At 29.7% G+C, this 21,814-nt stretch overlaps 2 protein-coding genes across 4 annotated transcripts; both read left to right on the top strand.

Moving 5' to 3' along the window:
* The first annotated feature begins 873 nt into the window (after positions 1 to 873).
* Positions 874 to 5,866, top strand: LOC100776490 (signal recognition particle 9 kDa protein). The gene is made up of 4 exons (XM_003518840.4): positions 874 to 1,023; positions 1,197 to 1,265; positions 5,132 to 5,225; positions 5,600 to 5,866. Exons 1-4 carry the CDS (start codon positions 883 to 885, stop codon positions 5,674 to 5,676), a joined length of 381 nt encoding a protein of 126 aa, XP_003518888.2. The 5' UTR covers positions 874 to 882; the 3' UTR covers positions 5,677 to 5,866.
* Positions 5,867 to 18,540: 12,674 nt separating this feature from the next.
* WRKY22 (WRKY transcription factor 22) lies at positions 18,541 to 21,419 on the top strand. 3 transcript variants are annotated; one of them, XM_041005522.1, is made up of 5 exons: positions 18,617 to 18,829; positions 18,924 to 18,973; positions 19,245 to 20,049; positions 20,137 to 20,262; positions 20,936 to 21,399. In XM_041005522.1, the coding sequence occupies exons 3-5, from the start codon at positions 19,253 to 19,255 to the stop codon at positions 21,078 to 21,080; spliced, it is 1,068 nt and encodes a 355-aa protein (XP_040861456.1). In that variant the 5' UTR covers positions 18,617 to 18,829; positions 18,924 to 18,973; positions 19,245 to 19,252; the 3' UTR covers positions 21,081 to 21,399. The 3 variants fall into 3 exon arrangements, with proteins under 3 accessions (NP_001237604.2, XP_040861456.1, XP_040861452.1); XM_041005518.1 differs by lacking the exon at positions 18,924 to 18,973; NM_001250675.2 differs by having other exon boundaries at positions 18,541 to 20,049; positions 20,936 to 21,419.
* Positions 21,420 to 21,814: the final 395 nt, after the last annotated feature.

Genomic DNA, 21,814 nt, shown 5'->3' with positions numbered 1-21,814 from the left:
ACAAGTATTAATGAATTATGTTTCTCTTTTATTATTGTATCCCTATTTTTGGATTGTTATTGTATCCAAAATTATCCCTAATCCCTAATAATTCATAGGACATTTTGTATTGAACCTTATAATAAGGACTAAACACTTTTAATTTGGATTGTATAATAATGATCATAAGGAGTATAATTAGTATCTTTATTTTTATTTATAAGATACAAATTAAAAGTGATATTTGTTTTTGTACTCTCTTATTCTATTTATAAGATACAATGTGATGTTTGGTTCTTTTTATAATATTCACTTTATAATGTTTATTATATTACTTATTTTTAAACTAAAATACTCCTAATTAAAAGAGAGGTTGTAATAATGACAATCAATTATGCAGAATAGAAAAATAAAGGTATTAATGATAATGATAATTTTTTAAAAAAATATATAAATTTAAAACATCTATTATTTTTAATTAAATTAATTATTTTTGTTAATCTTAATAAATTGAATACTCGGTATAAAATATTGATAAATAATTATACTACCAAACAATTAGAAGAGACAAAATTATCAATGGTAAGAGTAGTTTAAGAAGAAAAACAATATAATTTTTTTTATTACTATAGACTAAATTAATCAATTTATTTAATCATAATAAATTAAGTAATTAAATCATATAAATAGCATCAAGTATTATTTGTTAATCTAAAACTTTTTTATACTCTTACAATATATCACCAAGGATGTGAATAAACCGTTAGTAAATTGATGAAAAAAAATATTATTAGTATCACATTGGAAAACTTTGTAAAAAAAAAAAAATACTATAGTTTGTTGTGGTGTTAGGAAGCAAAGGACAGCTTGACCTTGACATGAGCTACAGTGGGGTCCACTCCAATGATTTTAAATTTAAACCCAGAAGAATTGTCACGAAACCGAGTGAGTGTGAGCGTTAACTACAACGCAATGGTTTACATAACTTCGTGGGATGAATTCGTGGAGCGATCCGTTCAGTTGTTCCGTGCCGATCCTGATTCTGTATGTTCTTTAATTTCTCTATGGTTTACATTTCTCATTTTTCTAACCATTTTATGTCCTTTAATTTCTCTATGGTTTTGTCGCTAACTCAATTCTGTTCCCATTTTTTATTTTTATTTTATGCACACTCCCGAATTGTTTATTATATCTTCTTTTTTTCACCTTCGAAATAGACGCGGTATGTGATGAAGTACCGGCATTGTGATGGCAAGTTGGTACTCAAGGTCACTGATAATAGGCAGGTATTAATTATTATTATTGCTGTTGTGTATTTTAGGGTTGAATTTCATTTTTTTATGTGTTCATTCGTTGGAAATACTGAAATCAAATCTACATAGCTTCTTTCCCGCGTGGAATGTGATAGATTTTAAGGGTAAAGAGAAATGAGCAGAACTGGTTCGAACATTCCAAATTGTGAATACCCTCTGTGATGTTGTTCAACAGATGCCAATCAATGTGCTTATTGTGTAACTGCCGCTTCTTTAGACTTTCAATTTACATATACTGCAGCTGAGGAATTGTGCCATCTGAATTTAGCATTGCGGAAAATGATTTTTGTTAATTTAGAAGGTAGTAATAGGAGGTTTTTATCATTTGAAGCATCACTTGGCTCAAATAAATAATGATATTGAACCTTGCTAAGCAGTTAGTGATGATGTGAGGAAGGAAACATGGGAGATAGCAAAACTGATAAAAAAAAAAAATCAAGTTGAAGTAGTATCCATAAGGGATTTCTTGAAACTATTGAAAAAAGAAGAGCAATGAAGTGGGAGTGGACCTAGCAGTTGATGGTGAGAAGTCTGGAAGTCTTCAAGCAATTGCGATATTTTTCTACAGCAATGTCATACCATTCAATGTGGCTAGAAGTGTAGAATTTCCTATTATGTGGTCAAGGATTTAAGTCACCGTCCTCTCACGAGATTAGAGTAAAGTATTTGAAGGAAATAGAGTTGACAATAGAGATTTTGAAAGAACATAGAGCTGAAAGAAGCAAGTTGGGTGCACCATAATGATTGATGGTGTATTGACAAGAGAAGGATAAAATTGAAATTCTAGGTGAATAAACCCTAAAGGAATGGTGTTTTTAAACTTTAAAGTCTATTGATGTATTTTAATAGGCCAATCAAGTCTTTAAGATGCTTGATGGTGTTGATGAAGAGATTGGGGAGGAAAATGTAGTTCGAATTTTAACAAGTTGGTCTTTGTGGTAGTCACTTAGCTAGAATGACTATTGATAAGAAGATTCCAACAAATTGGTGGGAGTCTTATGGAGATGAATATCTGGAATTTCAAAAATTGCTTATTAAGCTTGACATGTAGTTCCTCTAGGTGTGGATACGATCTCAAAGATGTGAAATACAAATTCTCACAATTTGGTTTTGGGCCTAACTCAACCTTATAAAACCGGTTTGTAAGATGAGGACTAACCAAGCCTTATAAATCTTTTTAAGCCACAAGCATATATTACAATTCACAAAACATTTTCATTTGTAGTTTTTCTTCAACTTTACACTGTGTCAATATTATTTAAAGCATCTTTTGCTGCTCTACTTTGTGAAATTTGGTTTTTATTACCATAAAGGCCATTCCGACTAATTTTTCATCTATGAGAACATTGAAGGCCATAAATTCATTCCACAGATCAACAAATTGTATCTTTAAATTTTTTGTTTTTGACTAACTTCATAAAGCTCTGTCACTGGATGCTTTTGTACTATGTCTGGATCAATTAAAGGTTCAAGCGAATCTTTAAAATTCTTTTGCACAACTTCAAAGCAAGAAACCCCTAAAACAATCCTTTCTCAATTTTTTCTCTCCTGGTGCCATAACTAACAACCATGGAAGTGTGTGAAGACCAAAACGTGATTCTCCAAGAAGTCTCCAACAATTTTTCCAATGATGAGTCTCCAAGTGACTGTAGTGATCTTCCAAAAGAGACTAAGGATCCTCTTCCTCGGCTACCAAACATTGACGAAGTAGAAGCGATTTTTAAATACGAGTTTAAGAATAAGTACTTAATGGAAGAGGCCTTCACACACTTCGTACCCTAATAAGAAGTGATTTTCCTATAAGTTGTTGGAGTATGTTGAACGCCGAAGGATCTAGCAGATATCAGTGAGTCCACCATTGGAGCTGTTTTTAAAGGTTTGCTTGAACCTTTAATTGATCCAGACACAATACTAAAGCATCCGGTGGCAGTGCTTTATGAAGTTTGTTAAAAACAAAATTTAAAGATACAATATGTTGATTTGTGGAATGAATCTCTGCCCTTCAATGTTCTTAGATAAAAAAATTAGTTGGAGTGGGCATTTATGGTACTAAAAAACAAATTGCACAAAGTAGAGCAGCATAAGATGCTTTAAATAACATTGACACAATGTTAAGTAGTAGAAAAGGTACAAATGAAAATGTTGTGAATTGTAATTTATGCTTGTGGCTTAAAAATAAAACCTCACCTTACAAACCAGTTTTATGAGGGTGAGTTAGGCCTAAACCCAAATTTTAAGACAAATTATAATCCTCTTTATTAAATTACCTAGTAGTCTGCTACTTGTTCATGTTAATTGTATTTTCTTAGGTCCACACCAAAAGAAGTTGTTTGAAGCAGAAAACAATGAATGACATTGTCATGCCTAACTCAAGATTGGCCAAAAGAAGTAAGCTAGGAAAAGGAAGTATCTTGAGCTAAATCTAGATTATGTTTCATCAAACAATGAGTGGATTGTGGAAAATAATGATGGAGACAATGAAGGTTTGGATGGGGATGCTCCAAAGTGCAGAGGATGTTGGTGACCCTCCTAATATGGAGAATTTGGATGATGAAGGTAATGGACTAGATGATGATCAAATGGAGGATGAATTTTCTAATTAACACAACATTTTAGATATGATAAATTAGATGTCTTGACTTTGATCTGTGTGTTTGAGTATAAAAAATTTGATGTTTTGTGTTTGTAGTTGTTAATTTAAGTTGGTACAAGTATATGAGTTATGTATGACCATCTTATGGATTATGAATTTAATTGAAGCAAGCGTTGCTGTGATTTGAAGTATTTTTTTATTATTCTTATTTATGCTATTTTATATGCATATATATGCACACAAACACTATCAATTTTATGGGATCTTATGATCCCATAGTTTACAATTTTGGCCTCCTTCTCAATCCTAAGTAGGACCCCAATTTTAACTACCTTTGTCATGGTCATTGAAAAATTCTTAGTTGGTTTAAGTATTTTGCATGGGTTTAGCTTCTTCCAAGCTTACACCTATTTTACTCTCTACTTAGTTGCATCTATGTGTAGGAATTGTATATTTATTACCTGTATTTTTAAAACATCTATAATTATGAGTTATGTGAACGTAAGGAGCAGAGATTCTGTTTGCAAGGTTCCCCCCTTCCCCCCAACATCATGAAAAGTTATTAAATACAGGCATGAAAATATTATGATTAGATATTCATTTGATGCTTCTTTTTGTTATTTTTTTTACCCTTCTTTTGACTGGCGACTGAAGAGTGAAGACAAACTGAAGATTTATACTGCATTTTATGCCTTATACTAGGATGATGGCATTATGCTATCTCTAGGAATCTCCACTAGTGAAGGAATTAATTCAGTGGCACTAGTTTACTGAAGCACTAAATATCCTTATATTCTTATTGCCTTTGGGCACTGGTGATTGATGGAAAGTTGTCCATTATTGGTGGTTCTGACATGTTCCTTTTCTATTGAGGTGCCAGAGGAAACTAACTTTACCAAATGGAGAATCGTCATAGGTGCCCATCATAGTTTACACAATCCAAAACTTGTGTATTTGTTATAGAATGAAGCATAAATATATATGTGTGTGTGTGTGTGTGTGTGTAAACAAGATGTGATTCCTTGCATCAATGAATTTGTCATGACTACAGTTTTTGCTGAGCCAGTTTTCTTGTATAGAGTAGTATAATTTGTCACTTGTGTGAAGCCAATTGATGCAACGATGTATGTGCCATAAGCATATTGCATGCACTCGAACAAAATCTTTTTCTTCTCTCCCCATTGTTGTCTCGGTCACATCTCACATATAAATGTTCCTAAAGTTGATTGTTATTGTTTTTGACCAGTGTCTGAAGTATAAGACAGACCAAGCACAAGAAGCCAAGAAGATGGAAAAACTCAATAATATATTCTTTACTTTGATGGCTCGGGGACCAGAAGGTATGTCTTTTTTGTTATTCTTTGTTGATCGGTATACATTTGGGCACTTATTTGCCGATGGATATATTTGTATGAGAAATGATTTTGAAATTGTTTTCCTGTAATACTAGAAAATATTGAAACCATGGGAAAGAATATTAATAAGTAGAACTTTAAAAGAGTGCACGTTAAGTCAGCTTAGGATATGAATAATTTTTTCCTCCATGTGTCAACCATTTCAATTGTAAACTAGCGGTTCTTGGAACCATATTAAAAAGTTACAACAGTTCCGTGACATACATTGATGATACATTTAGGTTCTTTTCCTGTCTCATGTTGCCTACAGGAATGATTTCTCACTCTTGATTTGTTTAAAAATTCTTTTAATTCTGCAGTGGATCCATCAGAAGTCACTGGGAAAGAACCAATGGATACACAAACGACCAAGAGAGGAAGGGGAAGGAAGCAATAACTGATGTATCTGGCTGACAAAATAGTCTTCATGAATCTTGGGGAATCAATAATGACGTGATATCCCCCCACCCCACCCCCCAAAAAAAAATCATACTGTAGTGTCTTTATTGCATATAAAAATTGTTTTTGTTTTCTGAATTCTCCTTTCTCAAATATTAATCTTGGGTATGGTTTTACCTACAACAAAATTATTGGCTCGTTGACCATTTTTTGTCATTTTTACTAACAAAATATCAATATGGATCTGATAACATTTTCGGCATAGGGCACTTTTGACCAATGATTGGGTCAAAACCACTACTCCAACTAGCGAGTTTATCACAATGTAATACGTGACATATTTTCCTTAAACATGCTACTACTTCTAGTAACAAATTTATGAGAACCGGACATGTGGTATGTCTCCCTTCAACTTGCTACTCCTAGTAGCGAATTTACGAGAACTTGACATGCAGCATGTCCCATACTTATTTTTTGTCTTATTACTCACTAAAAATATAATTTATGTACTAATCAGCATATTTAATATAATTAACAATAGTATTACAGTATTAGTAATACATAAATGATCAAATCACTTAGTTCATTTCCTTCATATACGTCCAAGCAGCAGGATAGGGTTTGAGCCAAACACCTCTTGGGCTTGCGAGCTCTTATTTCTTCCTAACCTTAAAGTGAAAAATCTTGTCGTTGGCTTCCATATTATTTGTCTAGAAATATACTCAGCCTGTTATATATCCTAAAGTTTGCATGCATTTTGGTTTGCTTCAAACCCTTTGTGAAGTGTTGTTTACTAGAATCACTAACCAATTAACTAATTGACACATTTGTATACTAAATATGATAAAATTTTCTTCATTATGAAAAGTTGCATACACATTGTGGCGCTTCAGGAGAGAGATGGCTAAAAAATGATGACACTTTCCATTAGTGTACATGTCAGTTTAATGTAAACTAAAGTGCAGACCAAGAATACTCCCTTGTGAAATATCAACAATTGAAGCTTGCAGCTTTGCTTTTCAGACATTGATTATATATATTTCGGTGAACCCAATCGTAAAACTTATAACTCAAATTAATAAATTGTGGGTCATGGCATCAGTGATCACAGGGAATTATACAAGTATCTCACCACAATTTCAGGTTCCAATCATGTTCGTACCTGAACAGTCCTACTAAACCTGTTTCACCAGATCCCGATGTTGCGTATTTGCTTTTACAAGCTATGTTGGCCCATTAAAAAGTTAAAGCGTTTAATCCATGTGCCATGAAAAAAGCTTGTAAACTTGTATCCTTTTTTCCCCTCCCATGAAAGATGGTAAAGATACAAAGGCAATTTGGAAAATATTCTTCAATCAAATAAAGGAAAAACAGATGGACAGAATGTTTTTTTGGTGGGTAATGAGCCAGGACAAAGTGCATAGATAACTTTGCTTTTATATTTCTTGTGATTCGTTCCAAGTTCAGTGGAGGGCCTAATCTCCAATGCCTAGGGGACATTGGCCACTACTAGTAGTTCAGTATCAACCACTGTTGCTTCTCTAGTCCAAGGCTTGGATGTTAGTTCACAAGTTAGTTCCATGATCTTGCAACAAGAACAATGCAATCGCAATAGAGAATTAAATTTAAGAATCAAGGCTCTTTTAGGATTCCTTTTAAGGGTAAAAAAAATGTGAGGAAAAAGAAAAAGACTGGTGAGAATTGAAGAAGGTAATTATGATTTAGTTGAAGGAATACTGGAGATGCTCCTTGATTTTGAAAAAAAAGATGATCAAGAATATGCTACTTTGGGCCACATATAATAGAAAGAAAGGCAGGCAAATTGAGAATATGCTGCTCTACTTATGGATGATGTTGAGCAATGGGTGAATAACTCAGCAGCATGGAGTAGTAGTAGTGCTTAAAGGCAGAAAAATATGTTTGTCAGTTCAACACATGGAGAAGTAAAAAAAGATTTAAATCTTTCATCACTGTACTTTTTAGAGTAAAGTTACCTTTTGGATTTTATATATCTAATTTTATCTTAACTGGTTCAAAAGACTACTGTGGTGTCATTGTCTTTGTTTTCTCGTCTGTTGATCTTTCTACTGTCAATTTGATTTAGTCTGCGAATCCACCTTTGAATGTACTTGGTAAGAAACGTAAAAATAAATGAAATAGAGAAAATAAAATAGGAATGGGAGATTTTCTTCTTTTTTTGTTATTTAATTCAAGGAAAAAGAGTGAATAGTATAATTAAGGCAAAAAGGTTATACATGTACATTATAAAAATAATTATCTTATGTTCCCTATGTGGGCAGGTGGGGGCAGGAGTGTTTGCATATCTCAGTAACAGGTTGGGTATAACTTATGCCCGTCATCTTTTATTACTTATATATAGAATACATATATTTATTTGATCAATAAAAATAATTTAAATAATAATTTATGATTATTATTCAGTAAACATTAAATTCTATGATTAATTTCATCTGATTTTTCTTATCTTTATTTTTCCTGAATTAAATAAATATAAAATGATTCGTGTTCCAAATTATAATCGATTTACTCTCACGCCGCCCATCTAGTTGTGTCATGCAAGAGTTGAGTATTGAAGGACGATGGCATAAGTTACTTTAGACTGATGCTAACATCGTGGAGTGTGACAAAGTTTTGGTTGAATTCTCCAACTTGAGGTTCTTGACTAATAAACATCTATGAAAAAGCCAAGTATATGACAGAAAAAAGTTAAATATTTATCCTCTCATTTATTATCCTTTTGTTTTCATTTCAACAGCAAAATTAATTCTAAGATGAGAATGAAATAAATATTGTAATTGTTTAATGTTAGATTTTATCTTAAAGCAAGGGCAAGGTTTTATGTCAGAATCTACTTTAATGTGGAATTATTTTTAGTCAATATAGGATTTGGATTATTTTCAAATATTATTTGTCGATGTGAGATTTAAATTATTTTCAGCACATTTCTTCGTGTCCAACAGATATATAATTCTTCATGTCCAACAGATATATAAGATGCACTACAAATATTGAAATAATCAATGTAAGACTTGAATATTTCCTAATATTTGATTCCATCCTAGAAGCTGAATTAATGGATTGTACTTAGTTTCATTTGAATGAGAGACAGTTCATTCATTCATTGATTCTAGTAGAGTAGTGGTGTATTGTGCTACGAAATCCCATTTGGGTGAGTTTTCCATTATGACAAAATGTGGTCGATGAGGAATGGTACTCTTGTCGGGCTCCAAATGGAAGCAAAATAAAGCTTCTATGGCAAATCATTCATTGTTCAGTTGTATTGAAGAAAGAGTCACTTAATCTACTGTACAACACTGTGCTCCCGCTGCCTATCTCATGCAAGGGACTCTCTCTCTACCGTTTGGCATAATTATACAAGGTTTGATTCAATCAATTTAGATACACATTTCAACAAATGATTACGAGGAAAAGAAAATAAACTAAATTAAATCTAATATAAGCTAAAATTAATTTATATACTTCAACTTTTTTATATAAATTCTTGATTTAAATATATTTTTATTCTTAATAAATACTCAATTTTTATATTTATTTTTTAATAAATTTTTATTTTACATCAAGTGTTTAATAAAATATTGTTTTTATTTTTGGGTTTTATTGTATTTATTTTTTAATAATTTAATAAATTTTGTTTTAGTTTGACGGATTACAGATGAAAAAAAATTATGAAAAAGTAAATATAAAATTTGTTAATGTATTAGAAACAACAAAAGTGTCAATTAACAATTAAAAGTGTTATTCTGTTAGTAATTTAATATAAAATAAAAATTTATTAAGAATCAAATTCAAAAATCAATCGATAATTATTAGAAAAAAAACATATATAAACCTAAATTCTTTTGTTTAACTTTTCCATATAGAATGTTCTGATACGGAAAAAAAAGATACACCGTGAAACTATGGTAGGACTGGAGGAGTAAAAAATCACGTAAAGAACACTTAATAAATTAGAAGCTTTTATCATGAAAAAATAATTGTTTTTATATCATTATAATGCTAATCCAAACATGCTAATAATCATTTATAAACTTAACAAATCAAAATTTGTCTTAGAAAAGCTTTACATGTAATGTTTTACAATAGATAAATAAAAACATTCCATAAATTAATTAGAAGTTAATCCCAACTTGGCCATATAAATCCTCTCTTCCATTCCCTTTAATTGGAACAAGGGCAGCATCTAGATTGACAAGTTATGTAGTTTAAACCTTCTTTTATTATGGTCAAGAAATATTTAGACTTTGCCAAAACGTTCTTTTCAAAATGAATCCTTATATAAATTAATAACTGCAATTAATATAAAAAAGTTTTTGAGTTGCGAAAATTCTGCCTAAGCTCATTCTAACAAGCATTTTCGTCCTGCTTCAAAGAATTAATTAATAAGAAATTAACATTTTTACACCCTCTCAATAAATTAACACTTGAGATTAAAAAAAAGGTAAAACTAAACTCATGTATCGTGTAAATTGGCATTTTTGATTAATTATTATTGCATAAGAAGTGACAAGAGAAAGATTTTCACTAAACAATGCATGCGCTTTAAAATCAAACAAATGAACATAAACTCGTGCATTTGCAGCATGGTCAGGTAATGAAAGTATGTCATATTTTTCAATTTGTGATCTAGAAATAAAATTCTAAAATAAAAAATACTACAGTTAAAATTATAAACAATATGTGCTTGGAATTTTTACTTGCTTGATAGTATATTCAAATATGAATTTTTTTTTATACAAAATATTCAAATATAAACTCAACATTCAATTAGGAAGGAAATCAAGCATCACTTCAATATTATAATAATGAAAACTAACATTGATTTATAAAAGGCTTTATTTTATAATTTAAATTTGAAATCTACAACTATAAATATAAACAGAGAAAGTATTTTTTTTAATAGAAAAATTAAAGAAAAGGAATACGGTACGTGAAGCTAATAGTTTGCTATAGGAAGTATTTACTAATGTTTAAAATGAGAGAACCAAAGTTGATAGAAAGACTAATACACATCAATGCTACAATTTGAGCTTCAAAGTAATATATTTAAAGCTTTCTTTTTTTAGACAATATTTAAAATTTAGTAAAAATGTAAAACTCATATTTTTAATTTATTATTTGTATTAGATTTAATAATTTAACATTGTACGATAACATTTTGTATTTTATTGCAACATTTTTTTCTTACTTTTGTCAACCTGGTGATGTAAAATTACTGATGTAATATGCTCTGATTATTTTTTAATAAATTGACTTTTATTTTTTGAATTTGATTTGATTATTTACTTTAAATTTGAATTTTATTGTGGTATTTATTTGTACGATAATTTAATAAAATTTAATATTACTTGTCTAGTTATATTTTCTTTTTATAATCCAAAACTTCCGTATCTATAAAAAAATATTTTTATATACTTAATAAATGTAGGTATGTTTTATAGTATTAAGTTAAAGTATATAAATAAAAATTAAACAAATATTTCATCATCACGACAAAAAAAAAATTAAAGATAAACTGTGGTAGATTTTATTAACTCGCATTTTTAGAAATTATTCATTATACATAGATAAAGATCTCCTTTTCTTGATTTATAAGATGAAAGAAAAGTTAAACCATAAAAACGACTCTCTGAGATCTCTGAATGTTGAGCATTCTAATCTAGTCACTAAATCGATTATGTTAAGAAGGAGATCCTGCCTTGATAAAGTGATAGCATTAGCATGTGCCATTTGTCAACTAATTGAAGAAAAGTAAGGAATTAGGCAAATGATTAGTTGGCAAATGCCAAAGTGAACTGAACCAGAGAAGAGCTTGGATGAGAGCATGGACAACCCACAAAACATATATTAACAAGTAACAAAACCAACATAAATATAGAATCTAAAATCTAATCAAACTTAATACAAGCATTAATTAGTCAATATATCATATAGTGGGGGCATATTTCTCTGCCACCCTTTTTTAGGATAAATTTCAATCTATTGATTGTACAAACATAATTAATTAGACAACAGTTGTAATCATATCAATAATAAGACAAATCTTGCTTGTATTGCACATAAAATAAACTAGTCATTAAATATAGTATTATAGAATCTATTCTCTTGCAACCAAAATAAATTCAATTAAGCTTATGTCCGTTTCAGTTCTCAAACAAGACAAAAACAGTGACCCGAAGAGAACTATGCTTTTTAACTGCAATTCTGCAAACATCCTAACTATCATCCAATTATCCAAATTTACTAAATATCATTAGGCACCAAAGTTTATGTAATCTTAGTAGTTAAGTATATATTTTCTTTTGGCAAACTGTAAAATACAATCTCTAATTTCCTAGCGTGCTAGTGGCATAGCCAGCACCCATAGCTTAATGATGGTACCAAACTTTCCTCTTTTACTTCAATTAATTAATTGATCAAACTTAACTAGTATAACACAATAAAATATCAATTTACTCGGATCAAGTTTAGATTGGTTTCCCTATGGGTGGCCTTTGTGTGATGATAATCAATCTATCTATCTCTATGGACAAGATTAAGATAAGAGAGGGAGGTGAAAAATTAAAAAAAAAAAAAAAAAAGTGAGTAATGACTAATGAGAGTATGAGTGAGCAATCACTAAGAGTTAGTGCAAGATTGGTCTAATCCAACAGAGTGTGGTGGCATTGGAGGATGTAGAATGAGGAGTTTAGGGTTATAGAAAATCAGAGAATTAGATAATCAAAGTAGTTATCCACTTGATTACACAAACCCACTTTACACCAAATGGAGAGGCTGAGGCAATAAAAAAAGGTCAACGAGTGGGCCCTGTCGTTCAGTTCCGTGTCAGTGAGTCACCAATGGAAAAGGTGGATAGTGTAGGGTGTTCCCACGGTGCACGGTAGCAGCCTGCGTACGGTAAGGGCAGTCAAAGAGAAGCACTAATTTGGGATACGCGTGGCCACCTTTACTGATTTTGTGTCTCATTGGCTGCTTTTTCTTTTTTCACCATTTTTCTTCTCAAAAGATATATTCCTTCCTACACATGTTTTTGTGTAACACCAAGTTTCATAAAGTTAAATTAGATTGATATGCAATTCAAATTCCACACTTAGCAATGAGTTGCTAAATTAGAAATTTTAATTTTTTTAATTGATTAATTTAATACTACTATCATTAAATTTACTGAGTAAAATATCATTTATAGGATTAGATGATATTGTAAAATTGTTTTGCATTAGAAAATTGTTGAAATTAAACTCAACTTCTTTTAAAAATAGTTGGATATTTCATTTTATATCAGGTTCTATGTGAGCGTGTGTTTGGGGTTTACTTTGAGTTTATTCCAAACTTAATACATGTGTTTAGATAATAATTTGAAAACCTTTTATAATGATAATTGGTTAAATTAAATGTTATATGTTTACAATTAAGGAGTCTATCTTATTGGACTAAATAATTTAAGTGTTTGTTATAATATATCTTAAATGTGAGTTCAATTTTTATAAATAAAAATATTTTTTACAAATCATTTAAAAATAATTTTTTAAAAGGAACTAATAACAAATTAAAAAATATATTAGAAAATAAACATAAAATTTGTAAATTTATCCGAGATTAAAAAAAAGTCAACGAAAAAAATATATTATTTTATTAGAAATTCAATATATATATATATGTATGGAACGAAAAAAATATTATTTTATTAGGAATTCAAAATATATATATATATATATATATATATATATATATATATATATATATATATATATATATATATGGAACTAAACATAAAATTTAAATATTTATCTAGGATAAAAAATATATATTAATTTAAAATAATTTTTTTTAAAATAAATTTTAAGTATATTTGTATGAAATATGACTAAACTTGTTGAAATACTTTAGAAGAGTAAAGAATACAAACTTCTCAATAGAATTTACTTACAAAAGTTTAATTTTTATACACTTTATAATGATTCTTATGTGATCAACTAATAAAAATTAAATTCAAATATGTATTTCGTACTTTAAAAATTCATAAAATTTATATTTTTTTCTCATAAAATTTTTCATTTATCTTTTGTCTTTATAAAATTATAATGCATTATTTTTTATAAAACGACGTATATGAATAACATTTTTATATCAATTATATGTATAATCGATATAAAAAATATTACATTTATATTAATTATATGTATAATTGATATAAAAATATTATATTTATATTTGGTATATACATAACCAATGTAAAAAAATTATCATCATAGGATTAGTTATATCCAAACCTTATTACAAGAAAAAAATAAAATATAATAATCTTATCAGGATAAAAAAATTATTAAAAATTTTCGAACTTTCTCAATTTCACGAGTATAACAAATATATTTTAGAATAAAAAAATATTACAAGTATGACTTTTAAAGTAATCGGAGCACACCTTAATTTGTGCAAGTAGGGTAAGAAAATAAATTACAACAGCGAGCCTATGTTTTAATAGGAGAGAGTGTTGCGTACTAAAAAAATTGAAACAAAAGAGTGTGTAAGTCCATATTTTTAAAATTCATATAAAATCAACATGTGGGTAGCTAAAATGAAGATTAAAATAGTTTTATAATACTATTAATTGTAACAAAAGTCACTAAATTATCATTATAATAATTTAAAATTAAACAAATGTGTAAAAACTTTTACACTATTAACATATGTTAATTAAATTTGTATTACATTTACAATCTATTACATTTGAACCTCAACTCATAGCTTGGACAACTCTACTATCATTTATCATGTTATTAAATATTCCCATGTGTCTCTTTTCATTTTGACTGTCCTATTATTTTCTTGGTTTTAATTAAAATATATGTTTTGTTTATTTAATCACAATGCTTTAGTTAATTTTAACAAATGAATCTTTAAGTTTCATTTTTTTACAATGGAACAATTAATTTGTAAATTTTTTTGCGAACAATTAGATAGTTTTTCACTCGGATTATTTTGAACTCCTTTAAAAAAAAAAATCCATGGTGCAATTTAACATGCGCAACCTGAAACCACTGATGTACTGGTACTTAATATGATAAAAAATTAAATATAATAATTTTAATTAATTGGAGAATTGAGATTAAAAGAGTCAATTTGCAAATAATAAAAAAAACCTTCTCCTACCTCAGCCTTTGGCGACCATCACAAATATGATTAATGAGGTTATTGTCTTCCAAAAAAGAAAAATCCAAAATATCCTTAATATACTGAAATCTAAATTCACAATTTTGATATCATATAAACCAACTTAAAAAGTAAAAGTAAATTTTATTTAATAAAAAAAGCATTAAAAAAAACTTTTAGATGAGTTAATTTTAATAGTTTTTGTTTCTTTTTTCTCTTGTCCCTTTATTTCAAATTAATTTTAAGACTTTTAAAACGATTATGAAATTATTCAATATTTTTAATTTCATTTTTAAAGCCTTTTATTTATAATCTTAATTTTGAAGTATTTTTTATGATTTAAAAAAACCACTGCCTAAACGGCACATGTTAGCAGATGAAGATTCTTTGTGATTTCTTTTTAACTGCACTAGATATAATTCCTTGAAAATGCGTTTTTACAACAAATTAGATATTAAAGTAAATTCTGGTTACAACATTGTCGAGCATCAGATTTCAATATATATATTACAATTATTTCAAAACTCAAAAAGATCATCATCCCTTGTTAGCCTATTTGATGCATGTATGTGACTTGTCATCGCTTCTTTCTTCTTTTCCCTCCTAAGTTTTAATTTTTTGTTTCTTTTCTTCAGTTTTGTTTTCTTGGATAATAGGTAGGAATTATTTTGTCTTTGTAGGCTTATTCATCCAAATTCTTTAACTCAATTGAATTATTTCAATTTTCCTGGCATAAAGTATTTTCGGTCTGCATGTTTTCCCATGTGTGCCTGCCTCACTTATAATTCAAAAGTCGAAAGCGTTATCAACTATATTTGAATTTGGAACTAATAATTTCAATGTACTTGTTAATTTATGTTAATTTTTGTTCATCAATATTCTTGCGAGCATTAATTTATGTTAATGTTTGTGTCTTATGAAATAGTATTGGATAAAACAGGGAAATCTGGAAAAGAATATGGTAATAATCCCATCCATTGTAATATCCTTACATAGCTTGAGAAATTATCTTTCATACACATTTACATTACCTCATTTAAACAAGTGATTAGAAATAAGTGATTAATATGTTTAAATTAAAGTTAAATTACTTAAGTAATATCTGAGTTTAATTATTAGTTGAAATATTTTTTTTTAGATTTTACTCATCTTCTTATTAAATTTTGGATTAGTTAACACCTGTTTTTTCCTGATGAACCAAAAAAATAAAACCAAAAAAGAATTTACATGATTTCTGTTAATACACTTTGAAAAATAAAAAAGAATTATCCTATCAGCTGTAATATCCTTACAACTCTTGAGAAATTATGTTTCAGACACATTTACGTAATTTCAGTTAATACACTTGAAAAATCAAAGAGAATTATCCTTGAATAAAATAATTAAGAAGTTAAAAACTACTGTAACGAAGTCATAGATTATTACAAGCCAGTGATGTTCAAATATTTAAAATTTCTCTTGGAAACCACCATATTATGATGTTCGATCATTACAGATTGCAATTTACAAGAGATTTCTCCGAAGAAATATAGCCAATATGAGTTAATTAAAAAATTATGCTTAAAAATTTGCATATTTTTATTTAGTCTTTTTTTTTCAAATGAGTTTTTTTGTAACATAAATTTTATCACTAAAAGGCACCTTTGTTTATTTTTTATTTAAATATTTTTAATATGACGATTTTTTTTGTCTCTATTTTAGAGGGACTAAATAGAAAAATGATAACATTTAAAGAAACAAGAAAAAAAATCATACAGTAGTTTTTAAAGGAACTGATTCAAAAGTAAAAAATACATTAAAATTGACAAAAAAAAAACTATTTGGTAGAGAAATAAGAGTGACTCGGTTTAAAAAATAAAAAGTTATCAAATGAGAATCAAATATGCATGATTAATCTAATCAATTAATTTATAACACTTCAAGAAGTAATTACGTATAAAAAATTAAGTGGTTAAACAATGTTAAGAGTCTTGTAAAATTAATTTGTCTAAATTAATAAGGATTGTTACTCATTAGTGGGTTGAAATTTTTTTATCTCGGATAGACTTGCTGGCAGACAAGTGAGTGTACCTTTCTCTCATTTAAATTCAACTTCTAAATAGTCATGTTTAAAAAGTCAGATTGAATCAACTAATTCAACTGAAAATTTAACAGATTTGATCAAATGTTTTGTTTATTTATAGAAACAATCTAAACTAGATGATAGATGAGCGATAAAAATAACTTAATTTAAATTGATTATTTTAATTTAATATTTTTAATCTCTTATTTTTATAAAATCAATAGTTCAACCAATTTCCTTTTATTGCATGAGTGTTTTCATGCTACTACCTACTTTGGGTGATGAAATCCAAAAAATACTAAACTCATTTTGATGGTACTCTAGCAAAAACATAAAAAAAAAAGGTATAAAGCGATTGAGTTGAGACGAATTAATCATAAGAAAGAATCAAGGAGATATGAGATTTCAATAATTCTATGTCTAATCGATAAAATAATATATACTAATATTCATATGTTTAATGAATAATTGAACAGTAGGATTGTTTGAGATTTCATAGAATCTATTTAAAAAAATATAATCTTGTTATGTTAGGAAAGAAAGGTTGAATTTTTTTTATCTGATCAAAGATGTTATAGTTTCTCAAATTTTCAAAGCCAAATATTATTGTAATGGGAATTTTCTTCATGCTCGCTAGGGTCATAATTTTATTTCTTAAAAAAACTCATTTTATTATTAACTAAAAAAATATAGTTTAGGAATCATTTCCTCTACAATATTGAAAGTTTTTTCGTAGAAAATAAAAAGATTTAATGGTTTTGTAGGTTCCTCCAAACCTGTGAATCTTTCTTTCGTTGAAAATCTCCTATTACTAAAGAGGATATTTTTCATAATTTTTGTTATTCGGAAGTAACTGTTTCACTATTGAATATGCCCTTAATCATATATTATTTTACTTAAATTATCTTTTAATGCGTTTATAGTTTATTTATGATAACTTATAACTTATGTTTAAATAAGTCTAACTTATTTTATTATCCATTAAGATGAAATAATATTTATGTCTTGCTGTCCGCATCAAAAAGAGATGCCTTATTAAATTTTGACAACATCAAATTTCTTGTTATTCGTATAAAAAGAACATCTTAATATATATATTACATGGGTTAAGAGAGGTGAATTTTTTAAACTAATATAAGTAATTTAAAGTATGCTAGTTTGGAGAAAAAAAAAGAATAAAATAAATAATAAAATGATATGAAATTTATATTTTATATTTTTTCAATTTTTTATTATTTTCTCCCTATGTGGAACGGACCAATTCAATTTTTTAAAGACGTTACATTCAACAAATTTGTAATGATTCTACGCGGAAAGCACGCAGGGCACAAGCCACAAGGTAATAAGTCCAAAATTCGAAACTTAAAGGAAAAAAAACAATCTGAAATACTCCATTGAATAGATAAGTGAAAGAAGTAGTAGTAAAAGTGAAGTGAAAAATATTAATTAAAGCTGAAATAAGGGATGAAAAAGAATAACAAAGGTCTTCGTGTGGAACCCACCTTCAAATCTGTGACAGAGACGCCAGTTTCATTTCTCTGCTCCTCTTCCTTTGTGCATTTTTGCTTATTTAAACTAACTCATCTTTCTTCTTCTTCTCTCTCCCTCTCGCAAGAGCTACAAAATATAATAATAATATATATATATATATATATATATATATATATATATATGTTTTTTTTTCCTTCTCTTCCTGCTTAGGACTTTAAGTAATTATATATATAATTATATTTTTATATATATTATATATACTCTAAAGTTGGAAGCTTTTTATTCTTATGTATGATGGTTGTGTTGTGTGAGTTCTCAAGGGAAGCAAAGTCCTATCTTTCACACCTTTCAGTCTCAACCGTGGGAAGAAGAATCTAGGGTTTAACAGCACCACCCCAAGTCCATCAAGGTCTGTGCTTTGGTGCTTCTTTTTTTTTTTTTGTTTTGTTTTGTTTTTTCTTTCTCACTGGGAAATTGGGTCGATTTTTTTTTTTTGTCGGAAGGAGGATATGCTGCAACTTGTGAGGTACCCTCAGTTTGTTCTGATTCCAAGGTTGTTCCTTGTTGCCAAAAAACATTGCTTTTTTTCTTCATGAGTTGGAATTTTGAGACTTTAACCTGAAATTCTGTTTTTGTGGCTCCTTGTCTGGTGAAAAAATGGGATTTTTTTTCATCTGGGTCGTTTTATCTGCCACATAGGGCTGAATGTCTGATATGTTTGTGGATAAGTGGGGTGATTTTTTAGTATTCTGGTGTTTTACTTGTTTGGTTTAGTTCTGCCCCTTGTTTGGGGACTTAGTTTTTTTTTTATTAATTTTTTTTAGAGGCTAATATGGAAGAGGTTGAGCAAGCTAATAGAGTAGCTGTTGAAAGCTGTCATAGGGTTCTGAGTTTGTTGTCTCAACCAAGGGATCAGGTTCAGCATAGGAATTTAATGGTGGAAACTGGGGAAGCTGTGGTGAGGTTCAAGAAAGTTGTTTCCTTGCTTCACAGTGGTATGGGTCATGCAAGAGTGAGGAAGGTTAAAAACCCTCAAATCCCCTTTTCCCACCAAAGCATCTTCTTAGACAACCCCAATTGCAAAACCATCAACAACCATCACTTCAAAAATCTGCAGTTTCCCCAAACCAGCTTCCCTGACAATTCAATTCAGGAACTTGGTTCAACCATTAAGAATTCACTCTCTCTTGGACAACCCTCTTTGGAATTGAGCTCCAATGGGAAAAGTCCTCTTCACCTCACACAGCAGGCTTCATCAAATCACTATCACTTCTTTCAGCAGCAGCAACAACAGCAACAGCAAAGGCTGTTGCTGCAGCAGCAGCAACAACAACAACAACAAATGAAGCATCAAGCAGAAATGATGTTCCGAAGGAACAACAGTGGCATAAACCTGAATTTTGACAGTACTAGCTGCACACCAACAATGTCATCCACTAGGTCTTTTATCTCTTCCTTGAGCATAGATGGAAGTGTGGCTAACTTGGATGGAAGTGCCTTCCATTTAATCGGAGCTCCACACTCTTCTGATCAGAATTCCCAGCAGCACAAGAGAAAGTGTTCTGCCAGAGGTGATGAGGGAAGCTTGAAATGTGGGAGCAGTGCTAGATGCCATTGCTCTAAGAAGAGGTTAACACATTCCATTAATTTCTGTTATTTCAAAGGTTTTATTAGTCCTTCTAATGTGTCACTAATAATTCTCTGTGTTTTCCACAGGAAACATAGAGTGAAGAGGGCAATTAAGGTGCCCGCTATCAGCAACAAACTTGCAGATATCCCTCCTGATGATTATTCGTGGAGGAAGTATGGGCAGAAGCCAATCAAGGGCTCTCCTCACCCTAGGTATGTTCTAGCTCTGCTTTCAGAGATTTGATTGATTCAAGGGACACCACATGATTATAATTGTGCTATATTGACTTTGTAAAGCTTCTGAGCTACCTTGTTATTTCTGACTATTATTACCCTGTTTGGCACGCATTTATGATTCTATCTTTCTTTTTATAGCATTGAAGTTAAGTGCAAATAAGGAAGATATACTAGAGCCTGTAGAGCATTTTAATTTTCGTATTCTTTAATTTTCGAGCGTGTGAATATGTCACTAATAATTTGATCGGATTCCCGTCTATGTAAGTAATTTGTTCTTGTATTCAGGCTGATGAGGACATTATAGACTTGGGATGATTGAAATTGTCCTTGAATTTTCATGTGATGTCTGCAACAATCTCAACATCTTCTAGCACAAATCTTGCATCCACAGTTCTATGTAGTACTTTGCTGTAGATTAACTACAAAAAAAATTTCGTGGCTCTTCTATTTTCTGTCCTGGAAGCATGTTTGAGAAATTATTCTTGCATTTCGTAGTCTTGGCATATACTCCTTCCTGATAACTCATATAACTGTAAGGTTCATGCTCTTCTATTATTTGCACCTTATTGGTAATCAGGTGAAAGGTGAAGGTGAAACACATGTTTTATGTTTGAGAAAACCGACCATAATTCCCCCTTTTTATTTTCAGGGGATATTATAAGTGCAGCAGCATGAGAGGGTGTCCTGCAAGGAAGCATGTTGAGAGGTGCTTGGAAGAGCCTACCATGCTAATTGTTACCTATGAAGGCGAACATAACCACCCCAAGTTACCAACACAATCTGCAAATGCATGAACTATGTGGAGAGCTTAACCAGATCAAGCCCATCATTCAATTTGTCAAAACCTCTCTGTGATTGGCTTGAGATGCTGCTGTACATATTTTAAGTGATGCAAACAAGCAGGGATGATGGATATTGTTGGCGCAGATTTTGTCTTTTGGATAGTTTGGCTAACCAGCCGTTTTATTTAGAGGGTGAGGATGAGGATCACTGATTAAATGAACAAAGTCTGTAAAATTAGCTAGTTTCAATTCGTAAGAACTATTTCATCTTTCTTAAGCCTGTTATAAACATCTCAAGGTTTTCTAAATGAATGAAAATGCCTTTGAAAAATGGTAATATTCTTCGTAAAATTTGGGTTTTGATTTAACTTGATTTTTAATCACATTCTAATGGGGTGAGAGTTATCTATCCTCACATTCAAATAATATTTTGGTTATATCATTAGTTAATGTGACATTTTAAAAACACATTTTTCATGTCGAGGACTTAACATCCCTAACATGAAGTTTGCATGTTGAATATTTATGGATGGTTCCATAATGAGTGACTCGATAACAATTATTAGGATAAGTGATCCTTCTGTATGTTACAACAACCTAGGCCAATTCAAGAAAAAAACATGGTATGGCACCTGCTAGTGATAATGGATGCCAACAAGTTTGGTAACGACCGATATTCCTTTTCATCTGTTTCGTAGGTTGAAGCAGTTTTAGGACCATCAAGTCCCTCGATGGAACATGGATGT

The sequence above is a fragment of the Glycine max genome, chromosome 2 (assembly GCF_000004515.6).
Source record: "Glycine max cultivar Williams 82 chromosome 2, Glycine_max_v4.0, whole genome shotgun sequence".
In the NCBI taxonomy this organism is placed as follows: Eukaryota; Viridiplantae; Streptophyta; class Magnoliopsida; order Fabales; family Fabaceae; genus Glycine; species Glycine max.
This window is presented reverse-complemented; position numbering and strand designations above follow the sequence as displayed.